Source organism: Pan troglodytes, chromosome 2, assembly GCF_028858775.2.
Source record: "Pan troglodytes isolate AG18354 chromosome 2, NHGRI_mPanTro3-v2.0_pri, whole genome shotgun sequence".
Taxonomy (NCBI): Eukaryota; Metazoa; Chordata; class Mammalia; order Primates; family Hominidae; genus Pan; species Pan troglodytes.
Window position 1 is genome coordinate 83,866,380 of NC_086015.1, and position 22,609 is coordinate 83,888,988.

At 32.0% G+C, this 22,609-nt stretch overlaps 1 protein-coding gene across 3 annotated transcripts in view; it reads right to left on the minus strand.

The window, feature by feature from the left end:
- ROBO1 (roundabout guidance receptor 1) overlaps window positions 1-22,609 on the minus strand; it is a 1,167,403-nt gene that overhangs the window by 974,397 nt on the left and 170,397 nt on the right. For all 3 annotated transcript variants that reach the window (XM_016941499.4, XM_016941496.4, XM_063806043.1), the window contains exon 2: window positions 15,840-15,977. In XM_016941499.4, coding sequence (XP_016796988.2) covers window positions 15,840-15,927 — 88 coding nt within the window. In that variant the 5' untranslated portion in view covers window positions 15,928-15,977. The remainder of the gene's footprint in view (window positions 1-15,839; window positions 15,978-22,609) is intronic.

Here is a 22,609-nt window from a genome sequence, read left to right on the forward strand (position 1 = left end):
CGCCTCCAAACAATCTGCTGGTCACCTCATTAAAATTACCTTAACTCTTCAGTAAATACTTGCCAAAATGTCTCCTTTGATCAATCAAAAACCCAAGATATGATAATTTTAAAAATATTACAGCAAATTCAACTAAATAAAGACTCAATGAAGAGCGTCAGGTAAAAACAATACGCTATGGAATTTGGCTTTGTTTGGTTAAACCATGGTGAACATATATATATTACCTATGATCATGAAGCACAAATTGCAACTGTCCAGGGAAACTCTAGACAGAGGATCACTTGTTTCCATTGAGTCCATGGATTTCCTGTACTCAAATAATTGTACAATGAATACATCTTTAAAAAAATTTTAGGGTGGTTATGTTGAACCAGGTCGCTTATAAATGTTGTTGTCATATAATCAATTTTTCAAGTAATATGATATATTCATATAAAATAATGATATATCTCTGAGTCTATCAGACATTTCTGGGCTCAGTGTTTCCTCATTTTAATACAGCACTTTCAATATTTTCAGTATTTTAACAATATTTCCTCTGGTTCCATTGCTTCTAATCTTTCAACTGGATCACGCGTTTACATACATTCTACTTGTCCACGTTACTATCTGTTTGTGTTTTTCGTGCACCTAACCCTTTTCCTAGCTTTTATTCCAATTTAATGACTCTTGAAATTTTGCTACCATACATTTTGCTACCATAAATACTATAAAATTTTATTTTTCTTTTTTTAGTAGTCAATCAAAACATACTATAAATTAATAGCCTAACATAACTAATATCATCATAAAATTCAATTAAGTCAATTAAGTCCAGTGGCAATTCCGCTTACCAAGTATTATTGTAGTCATCTTTACTTTTACTTTTTATTGTTTACTTTAATCAGACTGCATATATACATCTAAGGTTATCTAACACTAAGTTTTGTTTGTTTCCATTAATAATTTCTTTAGTTGATATTTGTGGATCTGTGACTTTTACATCAAGTTAGTACACTCAGGTTTACCATATAACAAATTTAATTAAATGTATCCTTTAATAAACTACAGTTTTATGTTCCACCTGTAAATCAAAGTGCATTATGACATATCATGATAGTGAATCAAATTTTATTTATAATTGAACTCCTCCAAAAGTCACAATCAACTAAACACAAACAAAAAAATTACACTGTTTTAAAATAGACAAAATAAAACTAAAAACTTAACTTCCTATCAGACAGCAACAAACCAAACTTTCTCTTGGCCAATTCTAGTAAACATTTCAATATCTCATTACATGTTTCCTTAGACCAGTGATTTTCAAATATTTTTTGCAATCAGCATACATTTTCTGTCTTTGTGTTTTTAAACAGGGAAATGAAAACAAATATATATATATATATAGAACAAATATATATAAATATATATATAACAAATATATATAAATATATATAACAAATATATAAATATGTATATAACAAATATATATATAAATATATATAACAAATATATAAATATATATAACAAATATATATAAAATATATATATAACAAATATATAAATATATATAACAAATATATACATAAATATATATATATAATATATAAATATATATAACAAATTATATATATATATATATAATTTTCTTGTTGTAAAGTATTTCACCAACACTGTAGAAACAGAGGAAAATTCTCCTTATACCAAGATGCCTGAAGAAAAAAATGTTAGTGAACAGGCATTCTTCTATTTGTTTCATGGCATTCTTCCAAGTACTAGATTATTTTCGTGACATATTTAAGTGTTTTAACATAGTCATCTTGCTAAACAATCTCGTAATAATTACAATAAAATCATCATTGTAGTCTAAAAATATATCACAGTGTTTACAACAAGCATTCACAATTGTCATATGTTTCCCTTGTTTGCCCTGAAGCATCACGTCACTGTTTGAGTAGAACCAACAGTTGTTACCTGGCTCTCTTACATAACTCCAAGGCAAATTCCTATATATTCTGTCAAATTTTAGTTATTTTCTTTGATTTCTTTGATTTGAATTTGATGTGAAGTTATATCACATCTGTTTGTCATAACATATTATGACTTCTCTATACAGCTTAAAATTTTCTGCTCACTAAATACTGTATCATCTGACATTATACATTGAATAGTCTGCTGAGACATTTGAACGGGGTTAAATACAGTATGTAAGACCCGCTATTCTGAAGAAGTTAATTATATTTATATTCATTAACCACATTAAAATTTATCTCTTGCATGCCATGATGTTTTTTCTTTTAACTCCTCCATGAATCTGGAGCAATTCTCCTTTCCAAACATTCTATTTTCAGTCATTGACTTCATCATCTAGGCTCAAAATGAGCAGATAATCTTTCACCCATCTACAATTTTCAATCCTGTCCATATTTCCAAAATCTTACCAGCATATACGTTTTAAAAGTAATAATAGCTACTCTTTATTTATTGCCTTCAATATACAGGACATTGTATTAGATACTTTACAATCTTTATTTAAACTGTACAACACCACCACAAAGTAAATATTGTCTAGTTTAAGAAAACAAAACAAAGAAAAAAAAATCATTTCAAGTTTCCCAAGTTTAAACATTTCACACGGCTGGTAGAAGTATGACACTAAAACCAATGCTTTTGGTTAACATTGCCCAGTTTATTTGCTGTAAATAAAGTAATCTGTTAAAATGGATGATCATATACACACTTGGTGAAAGCTTACAAAAATGAAATGGGGAAAAAAGGTAGTTCGTCTTCAAAAGAGACAGCTGGGTACAAATAGAAAATGAATTGAGAAAAAGATTAATTCTAAACCTTGTGTTTGAAACTTGAATAAATCATCTGCCCTATGGTCATTATAAATTAGTTCCAGATTATTCTATAGTTTGTAGAGCTGCTTCTGTGAACATCCAGAGAACGTTAACAATTTGGCCAACATCGACTTGTTCCATCTATAACAATAACACTTCTGAATTGGCCCACCTATCCTCATCAAACTCCTTGTTTCTTAAACATCTTTTCTTTTTACATAAATTGTCTCTGGTCTACGTTTTCAATCTTAATTTTTGTTTGTCCTGTTTTAACTATATTTAATATTTTAAGACTTCAAGACTTAATTTTGTGATTACACAATACATAGCTTACAATTAACATGTAAAATAAAAAATGTTATTTGTAATGTTGACAAAAATAATAGGAATATTACCATTTTCACATTTGATTCTCATTCCACACATCAGGGCTACAGAAGATTTTCTTTTTAGCGTCATTTATTTACACTGAAGACATTAGAAGGGGGCTTTTATTCTACATGTTCATGTCTTATGTAAACTATATTATGTAAAAAGAGAAAATATTAAGTATTTAAAATTCTTGGGAATAAATCTAAGTGACCTTGTGTTTAGCGAAGAGTTTTTGGTATAACACCAAAAGCATGATCCATGAAATAAGCAAAATTGATATATTGGACTTCATTGAAATGAAAAAACTTCCGCCCTGCAAAAGGCAATGTAAGGATGATAAAGATATAAGGTAAATACTGGAAGAAAATATTTGCTAAAAAGGTATTTGGATAAAGGATTTGAATGCCAAATTTACAAAGAACTGGCCAGGCGTGGTGGGTCATACCTGTAATCCCAGCACTATGGGAGGCCAAGGCGGGCAGGTCACTTGAGGTCAAGAATTTGAGACCAGTCTGACCAACATGAAGAAATCCTGTCTTTACTAAAAACACACACACACACAAAATTGCTGGGCATGGTGGCGGGAGCCTGTAATCCCTGCTACTCAAGAGGCTGGTGCAGGAGAATCCCTTGAACTCGGGAGGCAGAGGTTGCAGTGAGCGGAGAGCGTGCCACCGCCCTCCAGCCTGGAAGACAGAGGGAGACTCTGTCTCAAAACAAAAAAAAACAAAAAACAAAAAAAAACCGAAAAACAAAAAACTCTTAATAAGTAGACAACCAACCCCCCCAAAAGTGGGCAAAAATTCTGAACAAATAAATACCTCACCAAAGAACAAATACAGATGACACATAAACTTACTAATATTATATACTATTAAGGAACTAAAAATGTAAATCACGAGATACTACTTACACATCTATTAGATAGCTAAAATCCCAAACACTGACAACACCAATTTCTCAGAAAGATATGGAGCAACAGGAACTTTTATACATTACTTGCAGGTATGAAAAATGATACATAAACAGTTTGACAGTCTTATAAAGCTAAACTTAGTCTTACAATAAAAGTATTTTGGTGGAAAAATACAATAAAACTAGAGTTGTAAGTGTATGATGCCAAAAATAAGATTCAATGAACGAAGTTTCACTTTATTAGCAAAATTGATTCAGTGAATATAATCAACATATTAGTCAGTTGCCGGTTGATTAAGGAGTAATATTGCCTTCTCATTAGTATTGGTCAATTTTTATTATATCCACCATTTAATTGGGAAATACTTAGCACTATTTAATTGACAAATCTCCTGTCTGTATATAATTATGTTTTAGTACAGTTTTGAAAGTAAAGTATAATAAAGTCAGTTGTTGTTATTCAATTGACATTACTTAGACCCAGCAAACTTGTGGTGAAACAGCACAGTGTCTACTGGAGCTATTTTTTTTCTACCCAGAATGCCTGCAGAAAAAATGTATACAGCTGCCTAATAATCATAATGTGCATTTCAGCTCAGTGCATACTAAAAAATTTCCTGTCACGATGGTAAGATTTTAAGAGAATTTGCTTGGTTTTCTAATGAACAGGTTTCTAAACCTGAGAAAGACACTTCCATTTGGAAGAAAAAAGTGAGCTTGTAAATGGATGAATTTTAACCACAATTGTATCACTATACTACATTTTTCATTATGTTTGCCACGTTTGTGGCTTTAAAATAATAATCTATTAAGAACTAGTTGCCAGTGAACATTCGTATGCTTATGTTTAATAGCTTTGAGGAGCTTGCGGATTATGTCAGCTCAATTTCCCTCTATATATTGTATTTTATCAATACAAAGACCCTTCCTTAAAAAACGTTTTGACTCTGAAGTCTTATATTAGATGCCATCTTGCAATCACTATGGGCCAGGCAGTAATTTTGATGTGACTGGCATTGACTGTGATGTGATTACTTGGTCATAACTGTTCATATTGTCATTTCAGTTATGTGCATTATTAGGAATACACAAGTTGAGCTTAATTGTCATTTAAAATGTATTCTATAATTCCAGTATAATTGAAAATTGTCAGTAAGTGTTATTGTTATTTGAAGCTTAGAAACAAAATTTCAGCCTTAGATTTGACATTTGTGAAGGAAATATTTATTGTTCAAGGGATGGTCACAGACTTACAGGTTCTTGTGAAGCAGAAATTATGCTACTTAAGAAAGGAAGACATCCTTAGGTAGAAGACAGTGTCTATTTCCTGAGAAATTTCAAAAGAGTTGCTTGTCATCTACCAAACTAGATGCAAGAGAAATTGCCAACTCTTTTGGAAAGGATGAAAGAAACTTCAAAGCAATGAGAGATTGGTCCGACTAATGTATTACATGGAAGTATCCTTAACTTATTGTGTCATGGGTTAATTGGCAGTTATGTTCTTTTCTTGGCCATACATAATGATGCATCTTAGAATCACTGTCTTGTATTCAGTTTATTAAAAGAACATGGAATCAGCTACATAAATTATTAAAGAAAAGTAACACAACTTTTTACAGTAACTATCTAGAAGCCTGAATTTCTCAACATATTAGAAAAGAAAAAGGCAAGAAAAGAAAATGTGCAGTGAAAGAGATAGGAAAAAAGTGATTAGAGTCACAAAGCTACGAGGAAAACCTATGGCTCCAGTGAGCAATGATACCTCATGGACAAGGGCAGCAGCACAGGGGATGACTTAGCTCCTCATTCTAGTTCATTGTATTAGTGATGCTATGCTTGTATGCCTCTGCTTGAGTTGCATGTCAAGCTAAGAACTTAAGATAAAACATTGAAATAAAGTTGAAAGTCCATTTAGATGGAAAAATGATAAATTATATTATATATTCTATAGAGTTATTTTCATATACAAGGAATTCAGTCATTTGTGTAGATACATTGCCCTACTAACCTGGTAATTCAGAGAATGACTATTAACACTGATGGAAAAATGTCATGTCATAATAAATCTTATCCCAGCCAGGCTCAGTGGCTCATGCCTGTAATCCCAGCACTTTGAGAGGCCTAAGCGGGCAGATCACATGAGGCCAGGATTTTGACTCCAGCCTGACCAACAAGGTGAAACCCTTTGTCTACTAAAAACAAAAAAAAATTAGCCAGGCATGGTGGTGCACATCTGTAATTTCAGCTATTCGGGAGGCGGAGGCAGGAGAATCACTTGGACCCTTGAGCCCAGGAGGCAAAGGTTGCAGTGAGCCAAGATCACACCATTGCACTCCAGCCTGGGCAACAGAGCGAGACTCTGTGTCAATAAATAAATAAATAAATAAACACACAAACAAATAAATATATAAAATAAATAAAATAATCATAAATCTTATCCTCCTTTTAAGAGAATAAAAATTTTTACTTTATATCAGCTTGTGTATATTAACTAGATGTATATAAGGAATTTAAAATGAAAACGTACTGTTTTATATATAAATGAATTTAAATATATTCACTGATATTTTATATATATGTACATCCGCACACCCATATATTGTGACTATGTATTTACGTAAGTATGTGTCACTATATACATGTGGTCACATCCTTCAAAATTTGCCGTGGACACTCTCTTGGGAAGAAGGCCAGTTACAATACGTTTTTATATTTTCGAGGCCCATACATTCAACTTCTCAAGTTTTTATATACATTTCTTATTTTAATAGTCAAGAATACTCATTTTATTTATGAATTATTGATTCAGCAATGGAAACGTTTTCCAAAGCAATTCTTCCACGTGAAATCAGAGCACAGGCTTGTTTATATAACAAAGGATACATGCACGTGGCAAGAGGAAAAACACAAACAATGAGAGAAAGCAGAATAAATGAAAGCTCACTAGGAAATACAGAAAAAATAGTTGAATGAAGTAATGACAGTGTCTCTGGAAATAGTTTTGTTTTTGTTTTTGTCTTGTTTTATTTATTTTATTTTTTTTACCAAGGCTTTCTCTACCCTCAGGCACAATTACAACAGCTGTACCATGTAGCCTCTATCAGTCATCATCTAGGTTAGCGCCTCTTTCTATTAACCAAGCAATAGAGGAAAAAAATCACTTATACCCATCCATATGAGGCACTCTGTTTGCTGCAATGCATTCTGATGGCTTAATTAGGTGGACCATGTGGCATGTGGGGTTTTTCTATCCAGTTTCATCACAAAGGCCATATCATCAAAGTAGAATAGTCCTGGTCTCTACAGCTAGACTACAAATATGAGTTTCTTCATTGAGTATCTTGAGGCTGATGTGTCTGTTAGTTTGCTTCCATCTACTTAAACAATTAAATAAAGCTTCACATTGGAAGACCAAGGCTAATAAAGAGACACAGTACCGAAGTACAGCTGGCAATTTCTCTAGTTATTAAGATCTCATCTTCAACTGATTGATAGTCTCTAGAAAGCAACTAACACGCTATTTTTTCCCTTAAGAATTTGTTCTCTTTCAAGGCTTGCCAATTCTACTGACAGAATTTCCAATCATTTGTAATACCACACACAAATGTATACATATAAACACACACATATATGTATATATTTAAGTAAAAGCTCAAGAAACATATAGAATGAAAGAACTTTAAAAAAATTACTGTTTCAATAAACAAATACCGGGTACAAATCTTAAGCAATATATTTACATTGAAAGAACAAATCATATATATATACAACAATTATGTTTGTAGTCATTTATTCCAGTTTGGTTGTAATATTATTCTTATGAGTGTTACTTTTAACTTGGTTAATTGTCTAGAATATTCTACTAGTGTTAATATCTATACAAGGAACAAAGTAAAGAATATATACATATGCACACATATATATCTATTTGTGTATGGTAAGTTTAAGTAGCATTTTCAGTTTATTATGAATTTAAGTTAATCAAGAAATGTAAGCCAAATACTGGTTTTAAAACCAAAAAGAAATCCTATAACTATCATGCTCATATATTTTCTATACAATATTTAGAATCTAATATAATTTATAATCTATATTTATATTCTGTTATTCCTTTTTCATCTCTATGGTCCTATTCAAATGTTGCCATATATTTTTATGCAACCTCTTCTTATATATTCATTCATCAACGAACATTCAGTGAATAATTTTTAGCTCCCTCTTACTCTTTTAGAGATCAAGAACCTATCTGAATAACTCTAGAAGTTTTTTTCTATATTCTATTATAATAATAATTTATTGTAATTAGACAATTTGATGTGTAATTTGGTTTTTAATAGTTTTCATTCACAGAGAAGGAAAACAAAAGAGGACACCAAGATTGACTATCCCATTGACACGGTCTCCTCCAAATTTACAAGAGAAACTTGCAACAGTCAGTTTTAAATAGACATTTGTTAAATTAATAAATGAGAATAGATAAACTGAATTTACCACTTTTCTACTTGAATCACTCTTCTAAAATGTAATCTTATTAGGTTACTCTCATTTAAACTCTCTCATTCCTTCCTATTGTCCAGAGTTTACAGATAAAGCTGCCCAGCCAAGTACATATGGCTCCTCCAGATTTGAACTTTGTCTCTTTCTGAGAACATTTCCAAACATTTTTCAATATATATCTTTACTTTCTACCAACCAAATAAGTTCTCATCTTATACACTTAGCACTGCACCTTGGCATGAGCCTGGGATTCTCTTTCCTACTCACCCCTTTTCAACCTTGTAAAACTCCTAAAGCTATAGTGTAATAAACAGCAAGCTATTTATTAGGCACCTAATAAATATGAGTGTTTCAATGGTTTATTATCTGCTTGTTTTCAAGATCTGTGAAGTCTTTCATGCCCTCCTCAAGTTTTTATTCTGGGTTCTAGTGCACATTTGGCAAAAAGTCCTATTAACATCTAAGACAAGACCTCATCCTTGCTAACGTGTATGTTTTCCCCTCTATAAAATACTTATGGATAGTGATCATTCTAATTAATATGGTGTTCCTATTCTGAACAGTTTTCTTTAAACTTAGTGATTAAGTTTTTAGTTACAAGCCATTAAGTTTATTATGTAGTTATTAAGTTTGAATTAACTACTCTGTTGACATCAGATCTATTCTCAAGGGGAAAAAGAATGTGAGGACAACGACTCTTACATATGCCATAATGATTAACTTTGAATATTTAAATTTGAGGAAATGTGTCTAAGGGTGGATATTTGGTTCATATTATCTACAAATTATGATTTTTCTTTTCATGAAATTGAGTTTTAATGAAGGGCTATAGTACATCAGATAAATATAATCTCTGCCCATTTATTCATGAATTCTGGAGAAATATCTGAAAAAGATATTTCTTCCTAAGGAAGAAGAAAATGATGAGATCATAAAGAAACCATCTATAAATGTACCCATTTGGAAAAGATCTTGAATCTTTCTTGAGTACCCAAGAAACTGTAATATAATTGTAATATTGATTTAAACAAAATGTAGCATAAATTAAGAGACATTTGGTATCATTAATCTACTAGTGTTTTTTTTAAAGATATCCACATTAGCATAGGAAATACAAATGATGGATGAGAGTACTCTTGTTCTAAGCAAAATGATGATCACAACGATGAACTATGCAAGTAATTTTAACAACTGTGAATTGCATGTGCACATAGCTGGTCATCATATAAAATGTAAATTTAAAACAGAAGAATGCACCTTCGGAGCAGAGCATTACCTTATCTGAAGAACATTTCTATTGACTCTAGATATTGCCAAGGTATAGTGTTTCCTCACTCAGGCTGAATATAACAGAACCCAAACCAAAACAAAGAAAAAAGTAATTGAAAAGATAAAACATTGTCATTTTTTACAAACCCGTATATTTAACAATTTATTGCTAACAATTTAGAAATTAATTCAAATAAGCTCTCAACCTGGCCTTCACACAAATACAGTCTGTATCATTATTTCACATCGGTGAAAGAATGGATAGATAGAGTCTGAGTCAAGATGAACTTATTTTATCTATATGTGTACATATATCATATATGCATATATTAATAGATATACATGCATGTGTTACATAGGTACATGTAATATATATATGTATTACTACATATATATGTGTGTGTGTGTATGTATATATATATATATATATATATATACATATGCTATTACCTGGACAGATCCCTAAAGTACTGTTGAGCAGTTTTGTGCAGAACACAAATAAATAGGAACTGAGTAACTGACTTCCAGTTCTCACCTTTGGGGAGAGTTTTATTTTCTTAAAACAAACAAACAAAATAACAAACCAAGGAAGAAAGTGCTTGCTCAGGTATTTCAAAAATGATTGACACTATGCTTGATTACTAAATCAATGAGCAGAGTGGGGGGAAAATAAATAAATTCATCAAATCACAGGAGTCTAACAGTAGATAAATGTCCTGAGTACGTAACAAGAGACCTCCATGATTTGTAGGTGGGTGAGTGTGTGTGTGTGTGTGTGTATGTATGTTCATACACACACACACACATACACATACACACATACAAACACTCACATACACACGCAGTGTGATTAGGGATGTGGGGAATGTGATTAGAGATGAGCCCTCTGCAACCTTCACTAAGCACCACAAGCGGAAGATCTCTTTCATGGGATCCATTAACCCACACCTGGCACTAGCTCATTTAACTTTGCAGAATCATGGGGTATAGGAAACACAGCAAGTCACTATCAAGTGAGTCATCAGCAAGAGAACACCCACCTGACACCTTTTTGATCTGGGCAAGTCCATTATTATTGTTGTTAAAATTATACTATAAAAAGTAACACTCAGAGAATATTTGATTTATCTTATATTATGATTTTCTTCTATGAGATTTATATAATGTGTAAAGGTAAGTTTTTGTTACATTTTATTTGTAGTGACTATTGTTTTTAGGCATCACATTTGGGCATAAGTCGTGTTGATATCAACATACTTTTAAGATAATTTTATGGAAAAAGGGGCCCATAAAGGCAAAATTGTCTAAGGCTTCTGTAAGTCATAATACAGCCATGGTTATTAGTTTCTTTTTATAGAATATTTGCATAATTAACATATTATTCTAGTTTATTATAAAAGTCCAGCTACTTAATATCTGAATTAAGATTTTACTAACGCTTGGACAAAATTTAGGGGGAATTGTACCCACTAGGCAAACTTAACTTTGAATTTTGTAAAGTCACTTTCAATAATACAATTTAAAACCCACTGATCTGCTTATTAGTTCAGTGGCTTTGTGTATTGAGCTAATGCCTTTCATCCAATAGGATATATTATGTTTTCAATCTAGAAATATTTATTAGGAGATGAAAATAACAAGAAACATAAGCAAAACCAAAGCGAAATAAACCAGTAGTGGCATCAAATCTGCTCCTCCAAATCCTTGCAACATAGAAAACAAGTATCTCCAAATAACTTTTTCCCTTTGTCATGGAAATCTGTCCTCAGAGAATAAACATTCTTTAAGTGTACTCAACATTAAAATAAAATCAACTCAAATGTCTAAAGCAGAGGTTCTCAAATTTTCTGCCTGTTAGATAATTTGTAGATACCTGTAGAGCAACGCAAACTCTTTATTTCAGTGATTCTGCCATGGGCCCTGGGAATCTTTACTTTTAAGAAGCATCTCAGGTGCTTCTGAATGTTTTTCAAAATAATTGACTACTTTCTAAATAGTCAGTGCCGTTAAAAAATTAAACTGTTGCCTATGAACAAGCAATCTCTACAGGTTTTAAATGACATATATTTTCCTAATATATGATTCTTCGCCATAGAAACTAATCACAAATATTGGAAAAAAACATACCTGTGGATCATAAACTTTGTAAGAAGCATGCATGCAACATTACTTGTTAAATAAAGTATCCCAAAAGAAATTCCCAAAGATTCTGTCACATTTAGATTTCTGGAATTCATTTACTTTCAATTTGTTTTCACATTTCAAAGGAGATTTTTTAAAATCTGAAACAAATCCTCAAGTCTATTCAAAATGTATTGAGCATATGAAAGCAAAAACAAAAACAAAACTTAGAAATATATGGGGGTTGTATGTATATTCATTGTAATTTCTAAAATTTTGCATGAGGAATTCTTTTCACAATTTATAATTTATTTATGGATGATTCAGACCCAGTTAACAGCTCTTTTCAGTTATCTTTTGTGGGGTATAACAGCAAGATACTGAAGTGGTGGTCAATGGATGGGTGGGGCAGATAAACAGTAAATCATTTCAGAAAATTTCACACTCCAGGCTTGTTGACATGAGTCAGGGACAAGGAAATAACCCAGTCAGCACTTGCATCTTTAATGAAGGACAACACTGCTGCACATTTAGAGTATGGAGAGGAAAAGATAAATCATGCTTAACTTTAAAGTGGTCTGTCTGATTTATTCAAATAGAAATACAACCTTGTGGGGTTTTTTTCATGTATTTTCATTTAAAATATTGCAATATAAACTTAGAACTCAACTTTTTTTTTACCATAGAGGTTTTTAAATTTTTTAATTAAATTCCACTATATGTGAAATATATGCTTTAATAATATATCATTTTACATTTGCTTTTCATTGTCTTCCTGACATCTGTGGCAATAAAAGGTAGATGCTTAAAATGTAAAGATTAGTATCTGTCAGATTCCTTTCCTAGCAGAAATTAAGTCAAGACGTGGCATAGTCCAGATACAGCATGCCTCAAGAGATAACCTCACATGGTTTAAGAATATATTTCATTTGTCAATTAGAGATGAAGTAAATTAACATGAAAAACATCTACCAGTGGTTTTAATAAAAAAGAGGTGGGCTTTAGTGGGCTCAACATGCAATGAAAGCAACAGTTCAATGGCTGGCAAAGCCCAGTTATTCTTAGAATCCATTTCTTAATTATTTCTTTTCTCTAAAACAGTTTATTTTCAACAATAAGAGTATTTCTTGATTTACTATATACAAGTAATTTGTTTGCCTTCTCATATACCAACCATTTCATTTGCAACGTTATGAAACATAATAGCAGTTTTAAAAATGTATTATACAGGGAGACAAAATGAAAAATGAAAAAAAAATTGAGCTGGGCAATCCATCAGTTCCAGATGTTACATTCAAATATTTTAATATTTACTTACACCCAGTAACCTAGCCACAGCTTGAAGTGAAAACACTTTATTGTTGTGGTAATAAAATAACTGGCATTGAGCCAATGTTTTAATTGCTCTTTTCTTTTGTACCCTGAGAAGTCTTGTTCCTGTAGACACCTTGGCTGATGATAACTGAGTCAAGTACTACAGAATATAAAATTCTCATTATTTTTTTAGAAGCATGTTACATTTTTTTTCATTTGTCTGATTTCCTTATCTGATTGTTTATTATTAGAAGTACATTTCTGATGAAGGAGATTTTTTTTCTTAAGAGAAAGAGTGGAAATAAATCAGTTGAATAAGAAATTATGTTTTTTTTAAAAGACACTAATATTTTGCCTTCAAAGCTAATCCAGTTTTTGCTTCCTCTGAGATATGCTCAATTCAATCCAGATCCAAGGTCTCTAATGAACATATTAAAGCTAGAAAAACAATGAGAAGAATCAAGACTTCTCATCATTCTGAGATTAATGAAAGGAGGGGACATTCTAAGGCCAATGAGTTCTTTCAGTAGATTTTCTCCCTAGCCTGAAGCCAGTGCTCCTAGATGGAGGCAGTTATGAAAATGACTTCCACTCTGCAGGTGTTCTTTTTGAAAAGCTAACGGCATATTTCTTTTGACAGGTAAATTACTTTGAAATGTTTCTTGAACTCTGTAGTCCTGAAAAAAAAGGCATCTAACTGTATGCATCCCATTTGAGGTTACCGTTATTTCTTTTTAAGAAAGTGTTGCCTCGAAATGGGCCCTGAGTAATCAATTTGTGCGGTGAATTTTTTAACTAACTGATAACCAAACTATCACCTTTGTAACCAATCTACATATTAAATTAGACAATGAAGTCATATACTGTAGATTTACAAGTATTTGCATGTAAAATAGTAATGACAGAGGTTTGACAGCTTTTGCACCTGTGTTCAAGTTGATTTTTCTTCTCTAAAATTATGCAATATCCTTTTGAATAAAAAGGTAACATTTTTTATTCCCTAGCTAAACCTTGTACCTTCCCACCATATATATTCATACATGCATTCCTTCTTCCACTAGATAGACAGAGGTGGTTCAAACCTCACTTAACAATTTTGAATTTTGATATCCTGCTCAATAACTATATCATGGACTAAATTTGTTGACCTGTAGGAGTTATTAGCTGGCCATACAGTTTAATGGGAATTATACCTAGGCTGTATCTGTATCTGTGTCTATCTATAGTTGTAGTTTTAAAAACACTTTCATATAAGTATCCTCTTTATTCTGACAATTTACAAAACAGTGAATTAATTTGTACCTATATTTGCATTTTCCATATATTTAAGAAACGTATGATGTTTTCTTTGATTCATACACTAATCTTAATACTCAACAGAGTTGTGGCAAGAGAAGGGAATATAGGAACAGGCTAAAATAAAAATACGTAGTAATTTTAGTGGGCTAACCTAATTTGATACAAATCATTAAATGTATTTTATTACAACAGACTTAAAGTTTCTGTATTCTTCAATCATGTGAAAATGTTTTTAACAGACATATAAATCATTTGTTTTTGTTTACAACTCCCTTATCTTCTAGGTCAAAATGTCAATCTTAACCCAGCACAGGGAAAAATTGAAGCCCCAGGATTTTTTGAAATCTTTGATTTTGTGTGGATGAACATGACAAGCTACATATAGTTGCTGAATATCAAAATAAATATATCCATAACATAAATACAAACAAAGTTTCATAGTATGGTCTAACAAAACATGGTATTATTATTCTTTTATGAATAACTTGGCTAAATTTTGACATATTAGATGTATTCAAATTAACTTCAATTTTTTCTGTCTTACCTAAGAGGAAACTTAAAATTATATTTTCATTAGTACATCAATATATTTTTGTATTTTCTGCTACCATACATTGGACCTAATTAATTCCTATTAAAACAGTATCAGTAAAGCATTTTAAAGAAATGCCATTCTATACCATTAATAAAACTATGACTTCAAGGAAATAGGTTTCTAACTTCACCCAAAACAGTGGTAACTATGGTAGCAACACAGCAGCATGTTGCTTTTTTATTCTTACATTGTTCAGCCTGTTAATTAACATGTTACTACGCTAAGAAATGTCAGTTTTCAATGTTTCACTTTTCTGATGTTCCTTTTCTATGGTACCGACATGCATTGTGGCTTAGGTTTCCTTTGTGTGTTACACATCTTTTCCCTACTGTAATTTTTCTTCTGCCACTCTAATTCACTTAGTTAATATAACACTCCTTACGTGTTTCAGCACAGTGACTTTTTCTCAATGTTCTGTTTCTCTTGGGAATTAATAAAGTGCTCTCTATTCAAGAATAATAATTTGACCCCTGAAATTGATCAGCACTCACACTCAAGAAGACATTCACACAGACTTACAAGTTCCAAAGAAAATGAACAAACTTGATTTGCAACACACACAATAAAAAGCGAATTTAAAGCAAAGAAGGAATACTGGTTAAGTATTGATGAAACAAATGCACAGCACTTACCTGGAATAAGCTGGGCCAGAAACAGGTGATTTGGGGATAAGCTGAGGAGTGATATCATGACCAAAAAAGGAACATGTTTCCATTTCATCTTTGTCCCTTCCTTGCATTACACCCAGCCAGTGATAGATAATGTGTTATCTGGGGAGATTAAAAAAAATATTATTTTGTAATGGTTAGCTATGTTGAGAAACAATTATTTTGTGAAACATTGCAGTTCAAATAGATTTGAAATGTCATTTTTTGAAAAAATGAAACAAAATTATTACATAACTAAAATGAATATGAATTGTATAGATATATTTCATGATACACATTTCAAACAAATGTGGTATTTATTAATTTTGAAAACGCATTTTCAAGTTAGATATTAATCATAAATGATTCCTGGTTTTCTCTATTTTTTAGAGGATGCCAGATAAGTGATTTTTACTTTGATTTCCCACCAATTTAGTTGGAACACTCTCATCACATTTAGAAAACTGAAATTAATCATTCATTAAACAAATATTTACAAACAATTTATAATGAGTCAAGCACCATGCTGCTTTGGTGATACAGCAGAAAAAAACAAAAAACTTGCTCTTCACCCAGGTGCGTAAACACCTTGAGGCCACTTTAATTATGTGAATTCACAAACAGATTTTAAAAATTACCAAGTGGTCTATTCTGAATATGGCAGAGAAACATAAGCTAGTGTCCTTGTAAAAAAACAAAGCTTATAATATTTGGGAACTTTTTAAGAGATAATAACAAATGACAGCACAAAGCTACAAAAATATATGCAGGTGACTGGTTAATTAATTTTGCCAGGGAGAATTGATCAAGCTTATATGGAAGAAGTGGCATTTCGAGATATGAGATAATATCCAATAAGTGGAAAATAAAACAATACTATTTAGAGATAACAATATAACCAAATTTTCAAAGTAAGATGGTATGTATATACATAAATTTCATGGTATATTTATTTATATATCAATTTTATCATAGATAGGTAGATAGATGATAGATAGATAGGTAGATATAGATCTATTCCCATGACATAATGACATATTTAGGCTATTATAAGGAGAGTAGTTGTTTGGCTGGATGATGGGGTTTGCCAGAATGTAATGTGATAGGGAACTTAAAAAATAAAATGGGGCAAGTAATGCAGGTAATGAGGAGCCACTGAGATTTTAATAATAGATTATAAAATGATCTAAATAATTTAGGAGATAACTCTGGTAGGAATAAACAATAGACTTGGCAGTACTTGACAAATTTTAGATTTGTGAGTTGGGAAGTGGAAAGACTTAATCTTTTAACGATAGTTTTACTATTCAGTCAAAAATAGATAAACAAACCTAGTACTATATAAAAAGTAATTTGTCCACCTCAATGAAGTTCTAACAGTTATTTTTGTGACACTCAGAATAACAAATTGAAAAAAAGGTTACTAAATTATTGCTGTAGGTTAACTGGACATAGCTATTTTGTCTATTTGAGTTGAGCTGTCCTTATTGTATGACTTATCAATGCAGAGTTAATTGCTAAGTTTTCCCCTAGCAAAGCTGTCTAATCCTCTTGCCAGACAGCTATAATCACCTGACTTTACTTGAGATATTTGGAGATTATTTCCTCTCTCTAAATTTTTCTGTAAGCAACTTTGATCTGAGCTAGAAACTTGCCTCAAAGAATATGCTTGGTTACTGTAGTTTCATATTTATCGCCTCACTTCTTTGTTTTGGGGTTAATGTTCTTGTAACTCTCCTTACCCTAGTATGTCACTCATCACTGATATTATATAACTACATTATAAACCTAGATTAATATTTTTACTCTTTAATCCATACTATGCAGTTATTAGTTTGTCCAAAAGCTCTTTTACAGAGTTATCCATTCAATGTTTTGGCTTATGATCACATTCCTCAGTGAAGTATAAATGATTTGTTCCTCCAGAGAAAATGTATAAGTATATTGTGTACTGGTCATTTCTGCTTGGCTGGCTTTTGATATAACAGTTGCCCTATCTTCTTGGTTTCTGCTTGCCTAAGGAGTTTCTCAGATTCCTCTTCTCTCTAATTGATTACTGAGTGTCATAGACATAGAGTCCTGTTTGGAAAAAACCCTAGACCTCTGATTTCTTAAATGTGTATAAGCAGTTGTGTCTTAGCTCTTGATGTAAATAAAAACATGTATGAATCTCAAGGCTATTTAGAACTTGCTTATTACTTAAAAATTTAGAAGGATTATATTTGTTAAATGATATTTTATAGTACATTAATTGAAAATGAGATTTTTGTATCTGTGACTAATTACATTTTAATTGTCATTTATTAATAGCCATATATAGCTTATTTGTAGCAGGCAGCTATTGATAAGATAAAGAGCCTAATCAAACATGCACATTTTCACCTTAAAAAGAATGCAATAATTATAAGAAAATAAACCTGAAAGTACAAACACTTATTATAATTGATTGAATTCCCCCAAGTTATATTATTCAACAGGCAGATATTATTTCAAATATCTGTAAGGTATTACGATTAATATTCCTCAAATAAATTTTCATGATCTAGGACTAGTTCTGTGAATTTATGTAGTAAGTGGCTAAAAACATAATATGATTTTTAAGGTAGTACCCAGAAATCAGAAATTATGAATCAGAAATGGGAATCGCATTATTAGCTATTGTACACTTATCATTTCAGTACTTTGAAGTTTTGGTTTGCTTTTAATAGATTTTACCTTTTACAGTAGCTTTAGGTTTAGAGAAAAATTGAGTGGAAGGTACAGAGATTTCTCATTCACTTCCTTCCCTGACACTATTCCATTCCCTGACACTATTCCACTCCCTGCCCTTGCATAGCCTCTCCCATTGGCAACCCCCACCAGAATGATGCATTTGTTACAACTGATCAACCTGCATTGACACACCATTATCACTCAAAGTCCATAGTTTACATTAAGGTTTACTCTTGGTGTTGTGCATTTTATGGGTTTGAACAAATGTATATGACACATATCAAACATCATAGTATCATACAGAATAGTTTCACTGCCCTAAAAATCCTTTGTGCTTCATCTATTCATCCCTCCCCCTTCCGAACCCCTAGAAACTGCTGATCTGTTTGTTATCTCCATAGTTCTGCCTTTCTTGGAATGTCATATAGGCATAAACATAGAGTATACAGCCTTTTAAAATTAGCTATATATGTCTTTCACTTAGTAATTCATATAAATTTAAGTTTCCTCCATGTGTTTTTCTTTTCATGTCTTGATAGCTAATGTCTTTTCAGCACTGAAAAACATTCCATTGTCTGGATGTACCATGGTTTATTTATCCATTTACCTATAGAAGGACATCTTGATTTCTTCCAAATTGTGGCAATTATGAATAAAGCTGGAATAAATATCCGTTTGCAGGTTTTTGTGTGGAGATAAGTTTTAAACACATCTGGGTAAATAATAAATAGTGTGATTGTTCAATTATATGGTAAGACAATGCTTATTATTGCAAGAAACTGTCAAATTGTCTTTCAAAGTTGTTACAGCATTTGTCTTTCTGCTAGTAATGGGTAAGATTTCCTGTTGCTCAACATCCTTGCTAGCAGCTGGTGTTGCCAGTGTTCTAGGTTTTGGCCATTCTAGTAGGCATGCAATGGTAAGTAGTGTTTTAAATTTACATGTCCTTGTTGGCATATGATGTGAAATATCTTTTAGTGGCTTATTTATCATCTCATAATCATCTTTGGTGAGGTATTTGTTAAGTCTTTTTTCTCATTGTTGAGTTTAAGAATTTTTTTTTTGCTTGCTTTTGTTTTTTGAGATAGTGTCTTGCTCTGTCACCCAGACTGGAGTACAGTGGTGCTATCTTGGCTCACTGCAACCTCCGCCTCCCAGGCTCAAGTATTCCCCCCAACTCAGCCTCCTGAGTAGCTGGGACAACAGAAGTGTACCACAACTCCTGGCTAATTTTTTTAATATTTTTTTTGGTAGAGACAGGATTTTACAATATTGCCCAGGCTGATCTTGAACTCCTGAGCACAAGGGATCCGCCCACTTTGGCCTCCCAAACTGCTGGGATTACAGGTATGAGCCACTGCACCTGGCCTTTTGTTTTGTTTACTTTTATTGTATATTTTGAATAACAGTATTTTATCAGATATGTCTTTTGCAAATATTTTCTTCCAGTGTGTGGCTTGTCTTATTTTTCTCTTGACAGTGTCTTTCACAGAGTAGAAATTTTCAATTTTAATGAAGTTCAAATGATCAATTATTTCTCAATACCTTGAATTTTTGGTCTTTAAGAATCCTCTCAACATGAAAGTCCTCTATGTTAGGATATAACGTTATTAGCAAACACACTAACCCCTAAACCACACTAACCCTTAAAACCACACCTTTTGACATATTATCAATAAGATAATTGATTTTAGTGAAGAATGTGATATAACTGTATTTGTATGTTCTCTCAGTATTAAAAATAGTTAATCCAACAAGAAAAAGCACAACACCTTTGAATATCATATGAACACGTTTTCCATGGATGTGTACATAAAGTGCCTATTTTTAAAATACTGAGTGTATATACATATGGCTTTGAATTAAGAAAACTAACACTATATGAGAAAAGACAAAGATTTACAGCATACCTTTTTGAAAATATGTGATTACCAAATTGTTTAGGGTAATTTAAATGCCTAAAAATATAATTTACTTGTAAGTTATAAGTGTATGGAAGTAATATAACCAGTGTTTTAGAATCACAGAATGTAAATTCAAATTGTTCCACCATGAATCCTCAGATAATTGTTTAACTTATATCAAACAATTTAAACTCTCTTAGTTGCATCTTTCTGAAGTGTAAAATGTGAAGAAGAATAATAGCCACATCATTGGGTGAGATTTGTGCAGAGTGCTTATAAAAATGCCTGCTCTGTTTCCTGATATCTGCTAATATCGATATCAACATTATCACCAACTTCAAATAGCAACCAATGAAATTCCTCCAGGGTAATGACAGAACCAATTGTGTATTTGTATTTGCACATTGCTTCATATTGGAATAGTATTGGCTTAGGTCTAATTTGCAAGAAATTAGAGGCTTGGATTATTTTAAAGAACTTTATTGAAAGGTAATATATTTATAAGATAATCTCATTTTAAGGGTGCAGTTCAATTTTGACAAATGTATAGAACCATGCAAACTCCACCACAATCAAGATATAGATCCTTTCCACAGGGGTCTTAATTTTAAAAACTAATATGTTCTATACATATATATAACATATTAGTTATATGCACATATGCACACATATGCATGTTGCTAATGTTTATTTTCAAGTAATGTATTTACTAATATGCTGATCCATCCCCTGCTAATAGGAGGGTGATTTTCTCAAAGAAAGGTTTAAAAATATATTTTAGGAGAATCTTGTTCCATGGATTATTAATAAAATTTCTTAGAAAGTAAAAAAAGTTTCCTATGTAATTAATTTAGGTTAATGCATATTTCCACAAAGTCAAAAGCATTTATTTGAGCACGAATTTCGTATTACATAAGAGAACACCTACATTTCCAAAATTTATCAGTGCACGACACCTATTTCCTCTTCTGAAACTCTTCAGCCTAGGTGGCTCTCTTCTTTTCTTACATATTTGGAAGGACAGTAACTGTTAAAGGTTTTCCTTGTTATGAACCAAAATTGGTTTTCCTTTAAGTCACCCTACTCTCTTTTGTCTTCATTTCCAGGTAAAAAGAAAAAGTGCTCTGCAAAACCAAACTATTGCAACCTTTAACTCCAGTGCCTCTGAGATCCTCCTGAGACATGTCTCAGCCTCCTAAGCAGCTAGGACTACAGGTGTGCACCACCACACTTGGCTTTCTTCTCTGTTTCTTTTTACTTTTTTTTTTTTTTTTTGTCGATACAGAGCCTGTCTATGTTGCCCAAGATGGTCTCGAACTTCTGGCCTCAAGATCCGTCTGTTTTGGCCTCTGGAAGTGTTGGGATTACAAGCATGAGCCACTGGACTTGGCCTCTGTCCTAGTCTTAATAAAGAGAATAACCATGGCTTGTAGAGTAAATTGCTATGCCTAAAGATTGCCTGTCCTTGTGAGATAAACAACAAGAAAAGGTCAGCCTCATTGTGGATTTTGCATGTAACAGATGAATCACTCAGCAATCTACACATTGGTAAAGGAGATATTCTTCCTCTTTACATATGAGACAGACTACAGCTTGGTCTACCCAAATAGGACTATAGTCATAGAGCTCATGAAGGAAAATCAATCACCCAAAATCAATCTCTATTTAAATCAATCTTTGTAATGTTCTAGAGTTTTGTGAAAATTAAGAATGCAAAGTTTAGGTTTTAGGAGAGTCATAAATACATGAATAATAAATATTTTTGAACAGCTAATCTATGGAGAGCTCTGTGCCAGGCAGGGGAAAGTCAAATATGTGTGAAATAAATATACTACTTTCATGTCAGAAGAGTAAATAATTTATTACACATGAATGACAAAAATAAAAGGGATTAAGTTGGTGACACAAGGAAGTAGCCAAGGTGGGAAGAGGATCAGGCTTGAGCTAGGCTCTAAAGGGTCTGTTGAAGTTGCACAAGTCCAGTATTGGCTAAAGATATTCAATGAGGGTATGTGTGATGTGTACCTAATTGCGGTTACATGGAAGGCTTTTGTGTAAAGGTAAAAATAAATAATATGTGATGTATATGTAGCACTTCACAGTTTACCTACGTATTAATCTATTAATGCATGAGGTATT